Raw genomic sequence first — 19,938 nt, 5'->3', positions numbered from 1 at the left:
GAATGAGTATGTAGGAGCCAGAAGTGATGGAGGATGGGTGTGTTAGTGAAAGAAGGGGTGATGGCCGAGAGCCTAGGAGAGAGAAGAAAATGAGATTAAAGGCAGAAAGAGAGAGAACTGGAATAGAGGAGGTCAGGGAGAGAGACTTGGTTGTTTGAAAAATGTTATACACAATTGCTTATATTTTTATTGATTATAGGTTGTAACTTTTTATGTAATATTGTATAATTTATAATTTTATGTGTTTTATTGTTCAAGAACATTTGTTTTATATTTTTTCTGATCCACCTTGAAACGCTTTTAGAGGATAAGAGGACTAGAAAAGCCAGAATTAAATGAAAGGGACAGAAAGTTTAGAAAGGGGAGAGAAAGAGAGAGGGAATAGCAGTAGAAGAGAGAAAAAAGGGTTGGGGAAGAGGAAGAGAGAAAGGGGGAATGGGGCAGGTAAGGATAGAAGGAGGGAGTTGTACTGGAGAAAAACTGTTGTTGGGTAGAGGAGAAGACGGGGTGGGAGCAGAGAGTAGAGAGAAGGAGTAAGGGGGGGGGGGGAAAGAGGGGTTCAGGAGACCCTGATACTTACAGTTTATTACTTTTAATGTACTTTTTTCCAAAACTGAGTACAGAAGAAATATACATAATCGTAAAAATGCAATACAATATAAATACATAACACACAAAACAATTTCATCCAAAGTATTAGTGCACAAAAACACGTTTGAAAAGGATAGGGTAAGAATGGGCAAAGTAGCACACTAGGGTGGGGCAACAGCTGTTAATTTGGGGGCTATTGATCCAGTCCTTTGAAAGGTATTATGTTGAGGCTACTGGGTTCCTGTCATAGAAGGTATTTTTTTCATGCAGCTGGAGGATGTGGTCAAGGCAACTAAAATATCAAGGTTCAAAATAGAAATATGGTCAAGTTCCTGGAAAAAAAAGTCCATAAAATATTATTAGCTAGGTAGACTTGAAAGAGGCTTTGTTTATCCCTGAAAACAAGTTTTAAGAATTAGATCTACTTGTAACCTGCATGGCTACTGTCAGAGACATGATGGTGGGCTTGATGGATCTTGGTCCAACAACATAGCTTATCTTATGTTCTTATATTTTTATGGGGATGGCAGATGTTATGTGAGAGTTGAAGACACTGCTATTTTGTGGTAGGGAGTGGAAAGTGTAGAGAGAGAGAGGGAAAGCTAGAGATACTGGGTATAGCAAATGAGAGAGAGAGAGAGAGAGAGAGAGAAAGACTGGGAAGAACATGGAGGAGAGAGCGAGACACTGGGCATGGGATATGAGGAGGAGGGGTGGAAGAGAGACCAGGAGGGGCATGATCGAAAGGGGTGCCCAAGTTTTCCTGAGGATGTCCTCGCAGGATGTGCTGGCGAAGGAGCGGAGAAACCTGTATTATCAAAACAAGATGGGTGTCCATCTTTCATTTCGATAATATGGTCGAGGACGTCCAAATCGCGAAATTTAGGTCAACCTTAGAGATGGTCGTCCTTAGAGATGGTCATCCCCGATTTTCGGCAATAATGGAAACCGAGGACACCCATCTCAGAAACGACCAAATCCAAGCACTTTGGTCGTGGGAGGAGCCAGCATTCGTAGTGCACTGGTCCCCCTGACATGCCAGGACACCAACCGGGCACCCTAGGGGGCACTGCAGTGGACTTCATAAATTGCTCCCAGGTGCATAGCTCCCTTATCCTGTGTGCTGAGCCCCCCAAAACCCACTACCCATAACTGTACACCACTACCATAGCCCTTATGGGTGAAGGGGGGCACCTAGATTTGGGTACAGTGGGTTTGTGGTGGGTTTTGAAGGGCTCACATTTACCACCACAAGTGTAACAGGTGGGGGGGGGGGATGGGCTTGGGTCCGCCTGGCTGAAGTGCACTGCACCCACTAAAACTGCTCCAGGGACCTGCATACTGCTGTCATGGAGCTGGGTATGATATTTGAGACTGGCATAGAGGCTGGAAAAAATATTTTAACAATTTTTTTTGAGGGTGGGAGGGGTTTAATGTCCACTGGGGGAGTAAGGGGAGGTCATCCCCGATTCCCTTCAGTGGTCATCAGGTCATTTAGGGCACATTTTTGTGGCTTGGTCGTAAGAAAAAAAGGACCAGGTATAGTCATCCAAGTGTTCGTCAGGGACGTCGTCCTTTTTTCCATTATCGGTCAAGGGCGTTCATGTGTTAGGCACGCCCCAGTCCCGCCTTCGCTACGCCTCCAAAACGCCCCCGTGAATTGTTGTCCCCGCAACGGAAAGCAGTTGAGGACGCCTAAAATCAGCTTTCGATTATGCCGATTTGGGCGACCATGTGAGAAGGACGCCCATCTTGCGATTTGTGTCTAAAGATGGGCGCCCGTCTCTTTCGAAAATAAGCCTGCAGGTAGACTGTTGAGAAAAGGAGAAACTTGACAATAGTGTGATGAGAGGAGAGACTGGGAAGAGCATGGAGGGAGAAAGAGATTCTGTGCCTAGTGTTAGATGCTGGCAGAGTACAGAGGAAAAGGAGAGAGAGAGACTGGCCATAGTATAGGAGAGAGAGAGATACAGGGCAGATCATGGAGTTAAGTTAAAAAGAGACAAACAGACAATGGGCAGAGGCTGGTAGGGGAAAGATTCTGCCTCCCCCTCCCCCATCTTCAAAAGGAAGCTGCTCTTAGAAATCTGAGGCACTTTGGTGCCATGCCTTTTGGTTTCTTGACTCTTGGTGCATGAAAGGTAGGCACCCCCGAGTTCCAGCATGAGATTGGTAGGAAGCATTCATCTTTGTCTTATTTTATACTGGCTGTGATGCTACAACATCTCCACTAGAGGTCTGTAAACTCTTATTTGTATTCACTGAGCTCCTCTGTCGAAAATGTGTTGAGTTAATCCAAAAAAAAAAAAAAAAAGGTTGTCAGCAGGAACTTGTTTATTGATGCTTTTTTCTACATTCAGACTAACACTGCAGCCATACAGCTTGCTTAAGATGAAAAATGCAGCATATAGCCAAATGCAGAAACAGATGCACAGTTTCACAGAAAAGGAAACCAACCTAATCAGCTACATTTACTTTCTCTCCCACTACAAGGCAACTTCGTGACTACCTTAGTGTCTGCACCTCAAATATTGTGTTCAATTCTAGTTGCTGCACCTCAAAAAAGATATAGTGGAATTAGAAAAAGTACAGAGAAGGGCGATGAAAATGATTTATTTATTTATTATTACATTTGTACCCCTCGCTTTCCCACTCAAAGCAGGTTCAATGCAGCTTACATAGTAATAGGGATTACAGGTTATTGATAGGGAAAATATAAGTTAAGTAAAGCAGAAAAATAGAAGATATAGGTGGGTAGAGATGTGCAAGTATTTGGGTAAATGGGTTCATAGAATTAGTTTGGTTCATTTGGGTAGGCTTGCTTGAACAGATGGGTTTTTAATGATTTCCGGAAGGGTAGGTAGTTCCTGATTGATAGAGGGGATGGGAAGACTTCTCTATGAGGAAAGGCTGAAGCGGCTAGGGCTCTTCAGCTTGGAGAAAAGATGGCTGAGGGGAGGTATGATAGAGGTCTATAAAATAATGACTGGAGTGGAATGCGTAGACGTGAATCGTTTGTTTACTCTTTCCAAAAATAATAGGACTAGGGGGCATGCGATGAAGCTACAAGTAGTAAATTTAATATGATTCGGAGAAAAGTTTTCTTCACTCAATGTGTAATTAAACACTGGAATTCGTTGCCAGAGAATGTGGTAAAGGTGGTTAGCTTAGCGGGGTTTAAAAAAGGTTTGGATAGCTTCCTAAAGGAAAAGTCCATAGACCATTATTAAAATGACTTAGGGAAAATCCACTGCTTATTTCTGGAATAAGTAGCGTAAAATGTATTGAGCTTTTTGGGGGGATATTGCCAGGTATTTGTAATACTTATGTGCTCCTTTTACTAAGCTGTTGTAGCGATTCCCAATGTGGCAAATGTGACAAAGCTCATTCAATTCGTACGGGCTTTATCGCATTTGCCACTTGGGAATCAGTACCGCAACTTGGTAAAAGGAACCCTTAGTCTGTATTATTTAAACCCTAAATAATTATCTCCTCACTGACCCGATGAAGAAACATAGCTTCCAAAAGCTAGTCATGGACATATTGATTTAATCTAGGGGATTTCAATTAGAGTTGCATGGGGGCAGAAATTTCATCCATCCCCAATGGAATGTAACCCATACCAACCCATACCTGCTAAGATCCATTTCATCTCCACAATTAATCTCTTCCATCCCACCCGTACATGCAAGAGTCAATGCTATTGTTTACTTGCTCACAGCCCTCTCTTTCTTCCTAACAGCCTCCTGTGGTTGTTTGGATGGTATTTATTATTCAATCCTCAGTGTAGTGTTTCGGCTACCTCTCTGGACATTCCAAGCCTCATTCTGGCACTCCAACTGCCTCTCTCTGTACGTTCCAAGCCTCAATCTGGTGCTCCAGTTGCCCCTTTCAGAGCATTCCAAGCCACATTCTGGAGTCACTAGAGATTTTGACTACACTCCCACGGGAATCCCATGGCAAATTCTTCCTTGACTGTGGGATTCGGGATTCCCTCAATCCCCATTCCAGTGCAGCTCTCTTATCGGGAGCCCTTACTGCCACCCATTGAGGTAGCGATAAGGGCTCTTGCTCCAACCTGGCGGTAACTGGGCATCGCTGCTGGGTTTTCGCCGTGCAAGCCATTTCCGGGGTTTTCTTTTTCCCACGGAAGTGGTGCACGCTCGGGGCGGGACTACCACCAGCAGCCGTGTTGGGCTGGCGGTAGTCCCGAAAGACCGAGCAGTTGGCCTGCATTAGGCTTACCACCGCTCTGTAAAAGGGCCTCTACATTTGTAAAGTAAACATTGAACTAAGGTTCTTGTTTTGATTTAAAAAAAAAACAACACATTTAGAAGACTTTTCTTTATAGATTCCTCACTCCTTTTTAAGTATTTGGAGGTTCCTGACACCTATGTAAATGTTTGGAGAGGCTTCTCTCCCCCCCCCCCCCCCCATCTTTCTTATAGCTGTTTTGGGTTCCTCGTGCTTCTGTAGAAATGCCTTTCTGTGATGAGTGGGGCTCCTCACTCCTTTTTATAGAGGCCTGGGAATCCTCTGTAGATGTCTGGAGATTCCTTACATCTCTCCATGGACATCTAGGAGCTCCTGCCCCTCTATGTAGTTGTTTTAGGGCTCCTTATGCCTTTCTATAGATATTTAAAGTTCCTCATGTTTCTCTGTAAACATCTGGGGGCTCTTCACTCCTCTCATACTTGTTTTATGGCTCCTCATGCTGTTCTGTAGATATTTGAAGGCACCTCTTGGTTCTCTATAAGCATTTGGGAGCTCCTTGTTCCTCTCTGTAGTTGTCGTAAGCCTCCTCATACATTTCTGTAGATATTTGAAGGTTCCTCATGTTTCTCTGTAAACGTTTGGGGGCTTCCTGTTCCTTGGAGTGGAGGAGTAGCCTAGTGGTTAGTGCAGTGAGCTTTGATCCTGGGGAACTGAGTTCAATTCTCACTGCAGCTCCTTGTGACTCTGGGCAAGTCACTTAACCCTCCGTTGCCCCTGGTACAAAATAAGTACCTGAATATGTGTAAACCACTTTGGATGTAGTTGCAAAAACCTCAGAAAGGCAGTATGTCAAGTCCCATTTCTCTTATACTTATTTTAGAGCTCCTTATGCCTTGCTATAGATATTTAAAGTTCCTCATGTTTCTTTGTTAATGTTTAGGAGCCTCTCACTCCGCTCTTTAGTTGTTTTAGGGCTCCTTATGTCTCTCTATAGATACTTAAAGGTTCCTCATGTTTTTCTGTAAATGTATGGGGGCTTCTTGTTCCTCATGGTAGATATTTTAGGACTCTTCATGCCTTTCTGTCTATATTTGTATGTTTCTTTTGTCTCTCTGTGTTATTCAAGGACTCCACACACCTTTCTGTAGAGGCTTGGGTCTTCTCTGTAGATTTTTGGAATTTCATGCCTCTCTGTGGATTTCCGGGGTTTGTAGATCTCTGTAGATGTTTGGCGGTGCTTTTCTATATATGATCTTGAGTCTGTCACTCTTCACTGTGAATATTAGAAGAACCATATATTCTTCACTTTTCTATGTGAATATTGGTGAGGAGAGTATCTCACTCCTTACAGTCTCAGTGTATATATAGTATTTCTGTTTTCTGTTTTGTCCTCTTCTTTTTCAATTCTAATGTTTCTGCTTTACTTTTGGTTTTAGTGTTACTGAATTAACCTTATCAAAGTAAGAATTCCTTTCCTTCACAGACTGCTGTGTCCTTTCCTCTCTGCTCTCCTGTTTTTCTTGTTGACTAGAGACCCTCTATTTTGCTGCTTCACTTCCTTACCCCAGCTCCAGATCACGCCACACATTTTGCTGAGGGACTGGCTAGATTTCCAATAGAACCTGCATTTGCAATCATTTAAGTCAACAGAGCTGTAGTAAGGTCTGGCTTTCCTTTTGTGCTTCTCTACCAGCAATTTTTCTCTGTGAGGGATATTGGAATGTCAGGCTTCTCTTAGCTATGCCACTCATTCCTGGCTCTGTCATTCCCCCAATGATATTTTAAGCATGTATGAAGTTCTTTTCTAAAACTCTATACAGAGTTTACTTCTAGAGTTGTCTGGTCTGGGCCATCTGTTGAGCGGTTCCTAAATTTAACTAGCGCTTATTGGTGCAGTGGCACATTTCATTTCCATGTCCTTCATGGAGATGTGTCTTCCTTCCCTAATTCTCTATATAGTGATGTAAGAAGACCTGCTGCATCCAGTGGAGATGTTTCAGGTTTTTTATTTCTCCTGTTGCTCCTTCTGATCTCACAGTGCAGCCTCTGCCATAGTTTAGTTCAAGAAATGTTTATTGGTTTTTAGAATAGTTAAGAGGTATAATCATAGTTAATAATCATAGTTAAAATAATAATAGTTAAAAAGTATAATCATCAAACAGTAACAGTAAAAAAAAAAAAAAGGATATGTAAAACACTATTGTATGGAAATAATTTTAGAGGATCACCTTATAAGAAAAAAGTAAAGCAAGAGAAAAAAGAAAGGAAAATACCAACATTGTAATGTGGAACTCTAAAAGTGGTGCAAATCAGTGTTGATAATTGGTTGGGTACAGTCTGTCTTAATAGAAACATATTACTGTGATTATGAAAATGTAATTTATAATAATAATCCAAAAGGAATACAAAAGTGTAAATATAAATGCTCAATATTTTTGAAATATATATATATGAGATCAGGAACGTGAACAGGAATTATAGTAAAAAGATATAGGGGCCCAGATTTTTTCTGTGGGACCAATTCTATGAGTGTATTCAGCAGCTTTGCATTCAAGTCTATGGGTCATTAAAATGGTCATCCACCAAAAGGTTTCACTAAGGAGACTTGCAGATTTCCAGTTGGGGACACTCATCTGCAGAGTAACTGCAATCAAAATGCTGAAGAGTTTCTTTTGCCATTTTTCCAAAGAGTCAGGAATAGCTAAGGATCGATATATAATAGTATTAGAGGTTAAAGGAGATGAAATAGGTAAAATAGCCTATAAAATAGATCAGACATCGGACCAGAATTCATAAAGAGAAAGTCAAAGATAAATCATATGGAGAAGGTCCGCAAGGTGCAGAGGTTGGAGTTCGCCAATTTAGCACGATGTAGCCTACTGGGGGACCAAATTGCTTTGTTGTAGAGAAAATACATAGATTGGGAAAGACTTGTGAATGCAGTAGCCTGTTTAGAGTGACAGAAGAAATCGGTCCATTCTTCCTCAGAGCCATTCCAGGAAGAATCAGAACACCAGAGGTTTTTGACAGAGGGAGATAATGAAAAAGATTTAGACTGTAAAACCTTATAAAAAAGAGAAGTGGAGTGGTCTTGAATTATAGCAATGGTACATAGTTTAGAAAGATCAGATTTAATAACACAGTACACAGACATTTTGAATAAAGCTATTAAAGAGTGTCTTAATTGATAACAATGGAAAAACTCCTCAGAAGGTAAGGAAAAATGTTCATTGAGTTCTGAAAAAGATAATAAGGCATTAGTATTATAAAGATGTTCCAGATAAAGAATACCCTTGGAAAATCAAGTTGGCCAAAAAAATAGGTTGGTTATTGATAAGAATATTAGAATTAAAACAAATTGGGGCATCAGGATAGAGATTATTAGCTTTCAAGCATGTAGTGGATATAATGTGTACAGACTGGATGGTAGAGTTGATAAGGTCAGGTTTAATAGGTAAGGAGGATAGTGTGAATGGGATGCAAAATAAAGGAATAGGATGAAGCAAATCTTTCTCAATTCTGAGCCAAGCAGGGCAATTAGAAGGTAGAGTATACAAGGATAGCCAGAAAGAGCTATATCTCAGGATAGCGGCCACATGATAGAGAAATAAATCAGGAAAACAGACCAGTGCCGTAGCGAGGGCAGCTGACTCCCGGGGCGGGTCGCTGCTGCTCCCCCCCGCCCCCGGGGTGCAGCATGGCACCCGATCTGGAGCGAGCACATCCCCCCCCGGAGCGCACATCCCCCCCCCCCCCCCCCCCGGAGCGTATACTTACAGCGGAGAGCGGCGAGTGACGGGCAGGAGGGCCGATCCGCCCCGACTGCACGTTGCTGGGAGCTGCATCGGGGCAGAGAGAGCAGTGAACCAGCGGAGTCGGCACCCCCCCCCCCCCCAGCGGCGTGCACCGGGGCGGACCGCCCCACCGCCCCTCCCTTCCTACGCCACTGAAACAGACACCATTGTCCACTTTGGCAGCTTTGAGAACTTTCAGGGAAATACAAAGAGGTTTATCACACCAGAGATATTTAGAAATTTTTGAATTGATTCATTTGTAAAAGGAGCAAGGTGTCAATTCAGGAAGCATGCTTAAGTAGTAGTTGACTGTAGGCATAACAGTTACTTTTATTGCTTCCAGTCGGCCCCACCATGATAAAAGAAAAGGGGGCCATTGTGTCAATAATTTATCAAGCTTAGATTTAGTAAGTTCCAAATTAAAAGTCATTAGATGCTCTCTGTCTGTAAGAAATTGTGCACCCAAATATTTTAACTGGAGTGGAGACCATTTGAAGTTGGAGGAGCCATATCTGAAATATGTCATTGAGAGCCATAACCTTTGATTTGTCCCAATTAATATGGTAACCCGCTGAAGAAGAGGACTGAGAAACTAGTGTTAATAATGCAGTGATAGAAAGGTGGGGTTGAGTTAGAAATATAAGAGGGGTGAAAGAAGACATCTCTGTCTGGTGCCACGTTTTAACGGGATACCATCAGAGACAGAATCATTTATTTTAAGTCTAGAAATCGGAACTGTATATAGAATTTACACCCATTGTACAAATGATTCTCCAAAACCAAACCAATCCATTGTGATAAATATATGAGACCATTTAACCAGGTCAAATGTTTTTTTCGGCATCTAAGGAGACAGCAATGGAAGGCTGTTGGAGGAGGTGGGCAAGGTCAATAAGAGCATGAAATGTGAGTGCATTATCACCTATGAAGCGACCTTTCATAAAATTAACCTGGTCGGGATGAATGAGGAGATCTAAGCACTTCTCCAATGTAGAAGCTAGAGCTTTAGCCATAATTTTACAATCTATATTAAGAATGGAGATGGGTCTCTCCCAGGCTTGGTGGGGTCTCTCCCAGGCTTTGGTATAACAGTGATGTGAGCCTCAACAAATTTACCTTGATCTCGAGGATTGGAGTGGAGGTAATCAAATAAGTCTTTTAGCTGTATAAAAATTATGGAATTAAATGTTTTTAAAAATTCCGCTGTCTAGCTGTCAGGATCTGGAGCTTTGTGGTTAGATAAAGCTTTTATAGCAGAGGAGATTTCAAAAGAAGAGATTGGTGCATCCAATGCAGTACATTGTGTATCTAATAAGGTGGGATGAGGGAGGTCTTGTAGAAAGGAGTGACTTGAGATTAATGGATCTGTAATGGAAGAAGACTATAAAGATTTATAGAATTGTTCAAATTCTTTAATAATTGCAGATTCATCTTGAAGAATAAGTCCACTCGCAGTAGTGATGGATGATATTCGGGAACGTTGTTTACTGATAACCAGGTATCTGGCCAATAATCTTCCAGATTTGTTTGCAGAAAAATAGTGACCTGAACTTTGGAGAAAAATATATTCTCAAGCTCTATGTCTGTAGAGTTGGTTCATTTCATATTTAAGCCGGACAAGATCTGCTGGAAAGGTGTGTTGACTGGACATAATGTAGGATTTCTGATTCTAATTACTGTATTCTATTGAGTTCTTAGAGTTTCTTTAGCCATGGCATTTGACTAATAATCTCACCTCCACATACTAGATTTGAAAGCTTCCAACAGAGTGGTGAACATTGAAGCATAAGAGATATTATCCTTGAAGAAGTCAATAATATATTGTTGGAGTTTTTGGACAACCACAGGATTTAATAATATGGTGGTATTCATTCTCCAACATCAAGGTGGTTTCTTACGACTGTATCACAAGCAGTAGGGAAGTCATTTTGTGATCTGAGATAATGATTGGAGAAATGTGTTCTGATTGGGTTGAGAGACCAAGGATTTGGAGATTTTAAAACAATCTTTCCTGGAATAGGATTGATGAGAAGCAGAATAATGAGTGAAATCTTTGGTAGTAGGATTCAGAGTTCTCCAGGAGTCACATAGGCCCAAATCTTTAATAAGTGCATGAAAATCATGCCACATTTTATTCAGGTGGATGTACAAGAAGATTGACAGTCCAGGATAAAGTTTGGAGGCCTATTAAAGTCTCTGCCAATTAAAATAGGATTATGGCAGTATTCCAGTAGAATATCCCGAAGAGAGGAAATAAATGTAGGAGTATCAACATTAGGTGCATACACACTCATTATGGATAGAACAGTAGAATCCACTTTGGCCTCCACAATGACCCATCTCCCTTTAGAGTCAGAAGATTGTTGTATAATTTGAACATTAAGAGGTTTTTTTAAAAATATAATAGAGACCCCTCTTTTTTTATTGAGCAGGAGAAAAGGCGTAACATCCCGACCAGGGAGGCTTGAATCTAAGACAATCCGGAGCGTTCAAGTGAGTTTCTTGAAGTAGAAGAATATCAACATGTTCTTTCTGTACATAGTCAGAAATTTTTTGTCGCTTCACAGGGTGATTTAAGCCATTCACATTCCATGAAGCAACTTTAAGCAAAGACATCATAATGGCTTAAAAAGCATATTGGTACCCAAAACCAAAGTAACCAGAACATAATGAAAAATAATATAAGGATTATGACATGACATGAAAAAGCAGTTATCATCCCGAACAGTGATCCATCAACAGGAATATTGTTGCGAGTAAACTTCCCTAGCATGAAAAAGAACCAGAACAAACTAAATAGAGCTTCAAACATATGCATACCTAAAAAACAGAGCTCAACCCAACAGGTACTTTAGAAGAGGAGGCAATTAGTCCCCAGTATCACAAAAATTCATACAAGAGTACAATAGACATACACGCAGCCATACATATACATACAAAAGCTATATTGCAATGTAGATTTGAAAGTTAACGTTGCATGAGGATGCTCGCAATGAAAAGCAAAAGAAGGAAAGAGGAGAAAAATTGCAAAGTACACTACTCACACTACATACACACCATCCATCATTCAGAAAAACATGCAAGAAGCAGTTCTAGACAATCAGCTAATATAAGAACACATCCAGGGCCATGCCAACACGGTAAGCGGGGTAAGCATGGCAGGGGGGCGCTGTCCTTTGGGGGGGTGCCGCCGCACCATGCTTACCTCGCCCTCCCGCTCCCATTGCTCAACTGCCTGCCCTCTTCTCTCCCACAAGATCCCCTTTCCTTTTTTTCGCCTTTTAATTTTACCTCCGTCCGGCAGCGTCAGTGAAGGAGGAGGCGCTCCCAACGTGTCTAGCCTTCCCCTTTGCTCATGTTCCGCCGCCTTCTGATGTCATTTCCTTGACGTCAGAAGAAGGCGGAACATGAGCGAAGGGAAAGGCTAGACACGTCGGGAGCGCCGCCTCCTTCACTGACGCCTGCGCTGCCGGACGGAGGTAAATTTAAAAGAAAAAAAAAGGAAAGGGATGTTGGAAGGGGGGGGGAGAAGAGGGCGGGCAGTTGGGACATGGGAGCGGGAGGGCAGGGGAGAGAGGAGCATGGATGCAAGGGCAGGGTTCATGGAAGGGAGAGAGGGGAATTGCTGGATATGGTCAGGGATGAATGGAGGGAGCAGGGGACAGATGGGCATGGATGGGAGGGTAGGGCTCAGGGAGAGGGGAATTGCTGGATAGGGATGAATGGAGGGGGCAGGGGACAGATGGGCATGGATGGATATGGATTGCAGGGCAGGGCTCAGGGAGAGAGGGGAATTGCTGGATAGGGATGAATGGAGGGGGCAGGGGACAGAAGAGCATGTTTGGGCATGGATTGGGAGGGCAGGGCTCAGAGAGAGAGGGGAATTGCTGGATAGGGATGAATGGAGGGGGCAGGGGACAGATGGGCATGGATGGATATGGATTGCAGGGCAGGTCTCAGGGAGAGAGGAGAAATTGCTGGACATAAAGGGGAGGGAAGAGAGATGAAGGAGATGAAATGAGGGAAAAGGAAGAGAGGAGAAAAACTGCACATGGATGAAGAAAATAGGCAGAAGCTGAGGACCAGAAATGAAGAAGAAAGGAGGAAAGGAAAGAAATAAATGGAAAGGAAGCCCTGGAAACGGAGTTAAAAGGACAGATAGCAGCAGAATCAGATACTGGGCCAGCATGATCAGAAAAAGAAAGTCACCAGACAGCAAAGATAGAAAAAAATCATTTTATTTTCATTTTAGTGTTTGGAATATGTCCACTTTGAGAATTTACATCTGCTATCTTATTTTGCAATGTATAGCAATTTGTTTCTAAGAATATTGCTGGCAGTTCATGTCAGTGTGGCAAGTGGTGAGCAATCATTTTCACCGGGGGGGGGGGGGGGGGGGGGCGCCAAATGATAGTCTGCAGAGGGGCGCCAGAGACCCTAGGCACGGCCCTGAACACATCACAAACGTTCTTTTAGGGGATCAGAAGGCTATCTCTGAGTAACATGTATCAAGAAATGCATATTGGGGAGGGAGCTCAAGAAAAGTGAGAAGTAAAAATACATCTGGGTCAGTATATAAAACTGTTTTACAAGTAAATATCAAATGTATGACCAAGCAAAAGAACAGTATATGAAGAAAAAGAGATGTTTAGTGAGCAATACCGCAGACATTCTTAATATTGAAACTTAGCAAGACAAGGGCAAAGACAGCGCATATTTTTATATGGCAAAGCCCAGAGGCATGTGATAAAAGGATGATTTTAATGTTTGCAGTTCAAGTCATTTTAAGATCCCAAAGCCAGGATCGAAGAGCATCAGGATCTGAGTATTGTTGGTTTGATTCCTGTAAGTCACACGCATTCGGGCAGGGTAAAATAATCTGAATTGCGCGCCAACATCTTTTAAATACTGTCACTAGGTCAGGAAGGCTTTACTTTTGGCATAAGTAGCAGCAGCCAGGTCAGGTGCAATAATTTTCCTACCTTGATGTAGAAGTGATGCTTTACCTTTCACTGTGAGTAAGATATGCAGAGTGTGCTGATACTGCAAGTGCTGTGCCACTGCAGATATTTGGCACCATGCTGAAGGCGCAAGGGTGTCCGGTGGGCCTGCTTGAGCTCAAGCGGCACACTGAACTCTACATCTAAAAATTTAGGTAGCCAGTTCTCCAGGAAGGAAATCCTATCCGATCTATCTGTGCCCTCTGGCTAGCCCAGAATGCAAATATTATTGCACCTGCTGCAATTTGTGAGATCTTCAAGATCTTCATGGAGCTTGTTCAGATCCTTCGAGTTGGAGTCAAGTTGTAGCATGGCAACTTCCACTGTAGTCAGTCTGATGGTAAGTGACTCCATCGATTGTCGGAAGGCAGCAATCTGCGCATGGATGGCCTCTAATTCCTGACACATGTCTCTGGGAATAGCAATGTGATTGTGTAAAGTTCTTTAATTCCCTTTAATTCTGACATTATGGGATCTACATCCTCCTCCGAATTAGGTTGTGATCCTAGTTTATCTGGTGAGTGAGGGTTTGATGTGAGCCTTTTCAAATTTGAGTTAACATTATATTGAGAATCTGATTTGTTTTTCCTCATGGCTGTGATCAGTTGAAAAGGTCAGATGAGCAGAATAACACGGTTTTCGTGGTCTGGTATGAGGGCTGTAGTTGAGAAACTCCAAATTAGTTGGGGAGGAAGCTGCTCAAGCAGCCACCATATCTGAGCGTTCACTGGAAGAGCATCACCTATGCCATATTTTAGTTTTGAGAGAAAAAGTCCCTCTGGTGTATTTTTCTCACTCACAGTTAAGTGTCATTACCATTCGTCAAGCTTTCATTCCCTTTCTGCCTGTGCCAACCTATCAAATCATTCTAATGAGAAAGGCAAGGACAAATCAAATTCGGGTATACATATAAAGTATCACATACCATGTAAATGAGTTTATCTTGTTGGGCAGAGTGGATGGACAGTACAGGTCTTTATCTGTTGTCATTTACTATGTTACTATGTAATGACAATGCTTTCTTCTGGCATCTTGCTCCTAGTTAGTTTTAGCTTTATTTTATAGAGTTTTCGCTGGGTCATTCTTCGTGATAGTGCTTATCTATGTATCTATTTATGTATACACTAGTAAAAAAGGCCCGTTTCTGACACAAATGAAACGGGCGCTAGCAAGGTTTTCCTCGGAGTGTGTATGTTTGGGAGAGTGTATGTGAGAGTGACTGTGTGAGAGACAGAGTGAAAGTGTGAGTGTGTGTGTGTGAGAGAGAGAGTGAGTCTGGGTGTGAGTGTGTTTGTGAGAGTGTGTGTGTGTGAGAATGAGAGTGTGTGCAAGTGTGTATGTGAGAGACAGTGTGAGAGAGAGTGTGTGTGTGTGTGTGTATGTGTGTGCGAGAGAGAGAGTCTGTGTGAGACACAGATTCTCTGTGAGAGTGAGTGTATGAGACCAAGCGAGTGTGTGAGTGACTGTGTGGCACATAGAGAGTGAGTGTGATACAGAGTGTGTGAGAGTGTGAGAGTGTGAGTCAGAAAGACATTGTATATGAGAGAGTGTGTGAGCCCTGCCCTCCCAATCCATGCCCATCTGTCCCCTGCCCCCTCCATTCATCCTTTTCCAGCAATTCCCCTCTCTCCCTGAGCCCTGCCCTCCCAATCCATGCCCATCCATGCTCCTCTGTCACCTGCCCCCTCCATTCATCCCTATCCAGCAATTCCCCTCTCTCCCTGAGCCCTGCCCTGCAATCCATATCCATCCATGCCCATCTGTCCCCTCCATTCATCCCTATCCAGCAATTCCCCTCTCTCCCTGAGCCCTGCCCTCCCAATCCATGCCCATCCATGCTCCTCTGTCCCCTGCCCCCTCCATTCATCCCTTTCCAGCAATTCCCCTCTCTCCCTGAGCCCTGCCCTCCCAATCCATGCCCATCCATGCTCCTCTGTCCCCTGCCCCCTCCATTCATCCTTTTCCAGCAATTCCCCTCTCTCCTTTCCATGTCCCCCCCCTCGCATCCATGCTCCTCTCTCTCCCATGTCGCAGCCTGACCCGGCCTCTTCTCCCCCCCCCCCTTCGCATCCATGCACCCCCCTTCGCATCCATGCTGTCGTTTCTCCCCTGTCCTCCCGCTCCCATTGTTCAACTTTACTGCCCACCCTCTTCTCTCCCCCCCAACATCTCTTTTTGTTTTTTTTTTCTTTTTAAATTTACCTCCGTGGCGGTTCCGGCAGCGCAGCGTCAGGGAAGGAGGCGGCGCTCCTGACGTCTGTAGCCTTCCCTTCACTGTGTTCCGCCTTCTTCTAACGTCAAGTTTGACGCGTGGGCGGGGCAGACACAAAGCGATCTCACCCCCTTCACTTTTGGAACGTTGGGTAAGCAAGGCTTCATTCGAACGTTGGAGGTGCGTTTTATATAGAGAGATCTGTATGGATAGATAGATAAACAGATGACAGATATGCATCTGTCATCTGTTTATCTTTATACCATGTAATGATGAAGGGTAGTAATTTTATGAGTTCTAATATTTCTTCATCAATAAGTCATCATATGGCCCTTTTTACACAGGCACGCTAACGTTTTTAGCACACTCTAAAAATTAGTGCACGCTAACTGTGTAGATGCCCGTAATATTCCTTTGGGCACCTACATGGTTAGCGTGCGATAATTTTTAGCACGCGCTAAAAACACAAGTGCGCTTTTTGTAAACATAGCCCATAGTACGTGACGGCAGATAAAGACCAGGATTTTCAATTCAAGTTGAAATCAACAATGAACGTGATATTATAGACTTGATCATGGTCTGTCTTTGTTGTTTCTGGGACGTAGACCGTAGAGGTCCGCTCAGCTCTGTCCTTATGTTCCAACTACTGGAGTTGCCGTCAAAGCCCATTCCTGCCTATCCAGATCTGTCTTGTCATTTGCAGGACACAGACTGTAAAAATCTGCCCAGCACTGTCATCATGTTCCAAATTACTGGAGTTTCCATCCAAGTTCTCTCCAGCCCATCCTACAACCAGATTGCTATATGTGTGACTCAGACTGTACAAGCTAGCCCAGCACCGGCCTTAGTTGATACAGCCAGAGTTACCATCTAAGCACCACTTGACATGCAAACACATATGCAACCCTTTATGGGAGGTATTTCTAAAACTGAGGTCAATGTTCAGTAAAAGGAGGAGAAGAGACATGCTTACCTTCAGGTGAGAGTATCACAATTCATAAGAGGCAGAGGATGGTGAGCAGGGACAGACTCACCCACAAGTAACAGACTTGGGAATTTTTTTTCAAACTGGCCCATTTCCTTCTCTTGCCTTGTCTCACTAGTTTGCTCATAAGGATCCCCATAACATGATGTGGATGGCCCAGCCTTCAGGAAATTAAAACAAAACAAAAAAAACCATAAAGCATGGTCCTCTGAGTCACTAAAGGATTCAGTCCCCAGCCATGTTCCTGCTCCCTCCTTCAGCATGGACTTCCTACATTAATAACAGGAAATCTGTGCTGAAGGAGGTGGCAGGAACATGGAAGGACCAGTGACGTAGCCAGATGGCCAGTTTAGGGTGGGCCTGAGATCAAAGTGGGTGGGCCAAAAATGTCATCACTGCTCCTCCCCCAACTAAAACAAAACACTAATTTAATTTCCACCCCTCTCCGGCACCCCTCCCCCAACTAAAACAAAATCCTAAAAATCATGGATCCTGTGGATCTCCTCTACTAAAACAATAATTTAATTTCTTCCACCCCTCCCAGTCACCCCTCCAACTAAAACAAAGCTGTAACTTAATTTACACCCCCCCCCCCCCAAAAGTAAATGAAATACCTGTGTTGGCAGGGATCCCCAAGCCTCGCCAGCTGAATACCTCCTTCCTGCTGAATAAACTTATCTCGGCTGTCGGCACTGTCTCCGAGCCGCAGCTGCTGGCTAGTGCCAGCCTCCATTTATGCTCAGCTTCGTACATGTTTGAGCATGTGCACAGTCAGAGGTGAGGGGAGGTGGCGGACTGCAGTTAGTGCTGCTAGCCATCTGACATGTAAGTTTGCTCAGCGGGGGAGGTCTTTGGCTGATGGAGCTTGGTGATCCCAGCCAGCCATGTTAAGGAAGAAGAAAGTTTGGTAGGCCTGAGCCTGAAGTGGGTGAGCCCTGGCCCACCTGTGGCTATGCCACTGGGCAGGACTTTGAGCCCTATTAGCAGCTCAGAGTCCCTGTTCTTTATTTTATTTTCTTCCATCTTTGGTGGAGGCACATTAGGTGCCCTCCAGTCCTGAGACTCCCAGCAACATTCCTCCCACCAGGGCATGCCTGAAAGTGCAATAGGGCAATCCACCCCTGCCTGTAAGTTATTGCCCAACCACAGGCTGTGACTCCCATTGCCTTTTCTTGCTAGAAGCAATGACTGCCGCTCGTTCAGTTATCTCCTATATTTCAAAACCAAAAGCAACTGATGTCAGAGAACGTAACCTGCCTAAAGCATTGAAGCTCACAAGGTCACTTTCACGGAGCAGTCTGGGTCTCAGCACAGGTAGGTTGAGTGAGTTGCTGAAGTTTCCACAGTGATAGCCTAACAGGAGAACTGAAAAGAGGTGTCCAGGTTCACAGCCCTGATCTTTATTTACTACGTCAACTGAAAAATGACTTGCCTTTCGATTGCTTCAGAATCCATTAAAACCAGTTTCAGTAGCATTCTGCAGAAAGTAAACATACAGGCTTCAGTTTCGTGTCTTTCACTGATAAGCAATCCCGGCAAACTAATCACCAGAAACAAAACATACAGAACAGAAACATGACTTGTGCACTAGGACTTGTGATTTGTGTGATATTTTCCGTTTAGGTCCTCCTGGGTCTCGAATGTGCTTGAGACCTCATGCTACTTTTCTACTGCATACATAAGATCAGGCAGTGCTGATTAGAAGTGTGCACAGAAGTGGGATCTGCTGTTCAGCCTAAGCAGAGAGAGCTGAGTGTTGTCTAATTCTTATCTGATTTTTGTATGTGACTGCAAATCATATGACTGGCCAAAAACCAAAAGAGATACTGTTAACCAGAAAAATGCATGCAAGGACCAAAAAAATCACCCCCTTTGAATTTTCCAGTCTCCCTGCACTGCTGGCCAGTGCAGTAACAGGACTTTACCGTCCCTATTAAATCCTTACCCCCTTAGCCTGTGTTTACATCCTTAAATGTCAGACTCCTTCTGTGAGTCCTCCAGCCTGTGCTATTTGTCTCTGAAAGATAAGTAAAACACTGCATAAGCCAACTACTCTAATTAATGTCTCTTTTTCTGATTTTTCTCCTTACAGAAAAGCCAGAGTTGGTATAATGTAAGTACTGCAAATTCTTTATCTTGTTTGTGTATATGTTGTTGGGGAAGGAGACATTCCTGTTTTTGGTAATGAGGTATCTGCATGTGTGTTGGGGTGGTGGTGGGTGGTAGTAGTAGTTAGTTGTACCTATAAGCCCTGACATTCAGAGGATTTATGGTCTTAACTTTGGGGTCCTTTTAGTAAGGCACGCTAGAATATGGCTGGTGCTGTGAGTAACGTGTGGGTTTGCCATGCATTCCGACCAGTTTCTAGCACGGCTTAAAGTGCCGGGAGCCAGTGGCGTTCCTAGGGGGGCGGACACCCGGGGCGGTGCCCCGCCCCCTGGGTGCAGCACCCCCCCCCCCCCCCGATGCAGCGCGGACGCACCCCCCCCCCCCCCCGCCAAAGCACCCCCCCCCGGCGAAAGAAACCCCCCCGGGGTGCACGCCGCTGTGGGGGGTGCCGCAGCGCGCGCCTGCTCAGCGTTGGCTGAGTTGGCGCGTTCGCTGCAGCTCCCTCTGACCCGGAACAGGAAGTAACCTGTTCCGGGGCAGAGAGGGAGCTGCAGGCTGCAGCGAACGCGCGCTCAGCCAACGCTGAGCAGGCGCGCGCCGTGGCACCCCCCCAGCGGTGTGCACCCGGGGCGGACCGCCCCCACCGCCCCCCCCTTGGTACGCCACTGCCGGGAGCCTTTACTTCCACCTACTTAGGTGGTGGAAAGGGCTCCCGCACTACTCCTGTGCTAATTTGGGTAGCTTAGGGTAATGTGCCCATGCTACCCAATTAGCCCAGGCACGCCTACTCTCCACCCCCAGACATGCCTCCCACACTGGAAAATAAAAAATACTTTACAGTGCAGGATTAGCACAATATGCAGAACACTACCACAGGACGCCAACTGAGGCTTAGTAAAAGGGACCCTTTGTAAGATATGCTCGTCATATCTTTGAAAATTTATTAGTGCTAAGTACTTAAATTTATACTCAAAAATTCACTAAGGGGCCCCTTTTACTAAGGCACGCATAAAAGTGTCCTGCTCTAGTGTA

The 19,938-nt window shown here is 44.1% G+C and overlaps 1 protein-coding gene across 3 annotated transcripts in view; it reads left to right on the top strand.

The window, feature by feature from the left end:
• The window catches only part of GRAMD1B (GRAM domain containing 1B), a 348,426-nt gene that overhangs the window by 269,095 nt on the left and 59,393 nt on the right, over window positions 1–19,938 (top strand). For all 3 annotated transcript variants that reach the window (XM_030221469.1, XM_030221470.1, XM_030221471.1), the window contains one exon: window positions 18,890–18,910. In XM_030221469.1, the coding sequence (XP_030077329.1) occupies window positions 18,890–18,910 (21 nt within the window). The remainder of the gene's footprint in view (window positions 1–18,889; window positions 18,911–19,938) is intronic.

Source organism: Microcaecilia unicolor, chromosome 12, assembly GCF_901765095.1.
Source record: "Microcaecilia unicolor chromosome 12, aMicUni1.1, whole genome shotgun sequence".
Taxonomy (NCBI): Eukaryota; Metazoa; Chordata; class Amphibia; order Gymnophiona; family Siphonopidae; genus Microcaecilia; species Microcaecilia unicolor.
Note: the sequence above shows the minus strand (reverse complement) of the source record. Positions and strands in the feature narration are given on the sequence as shown.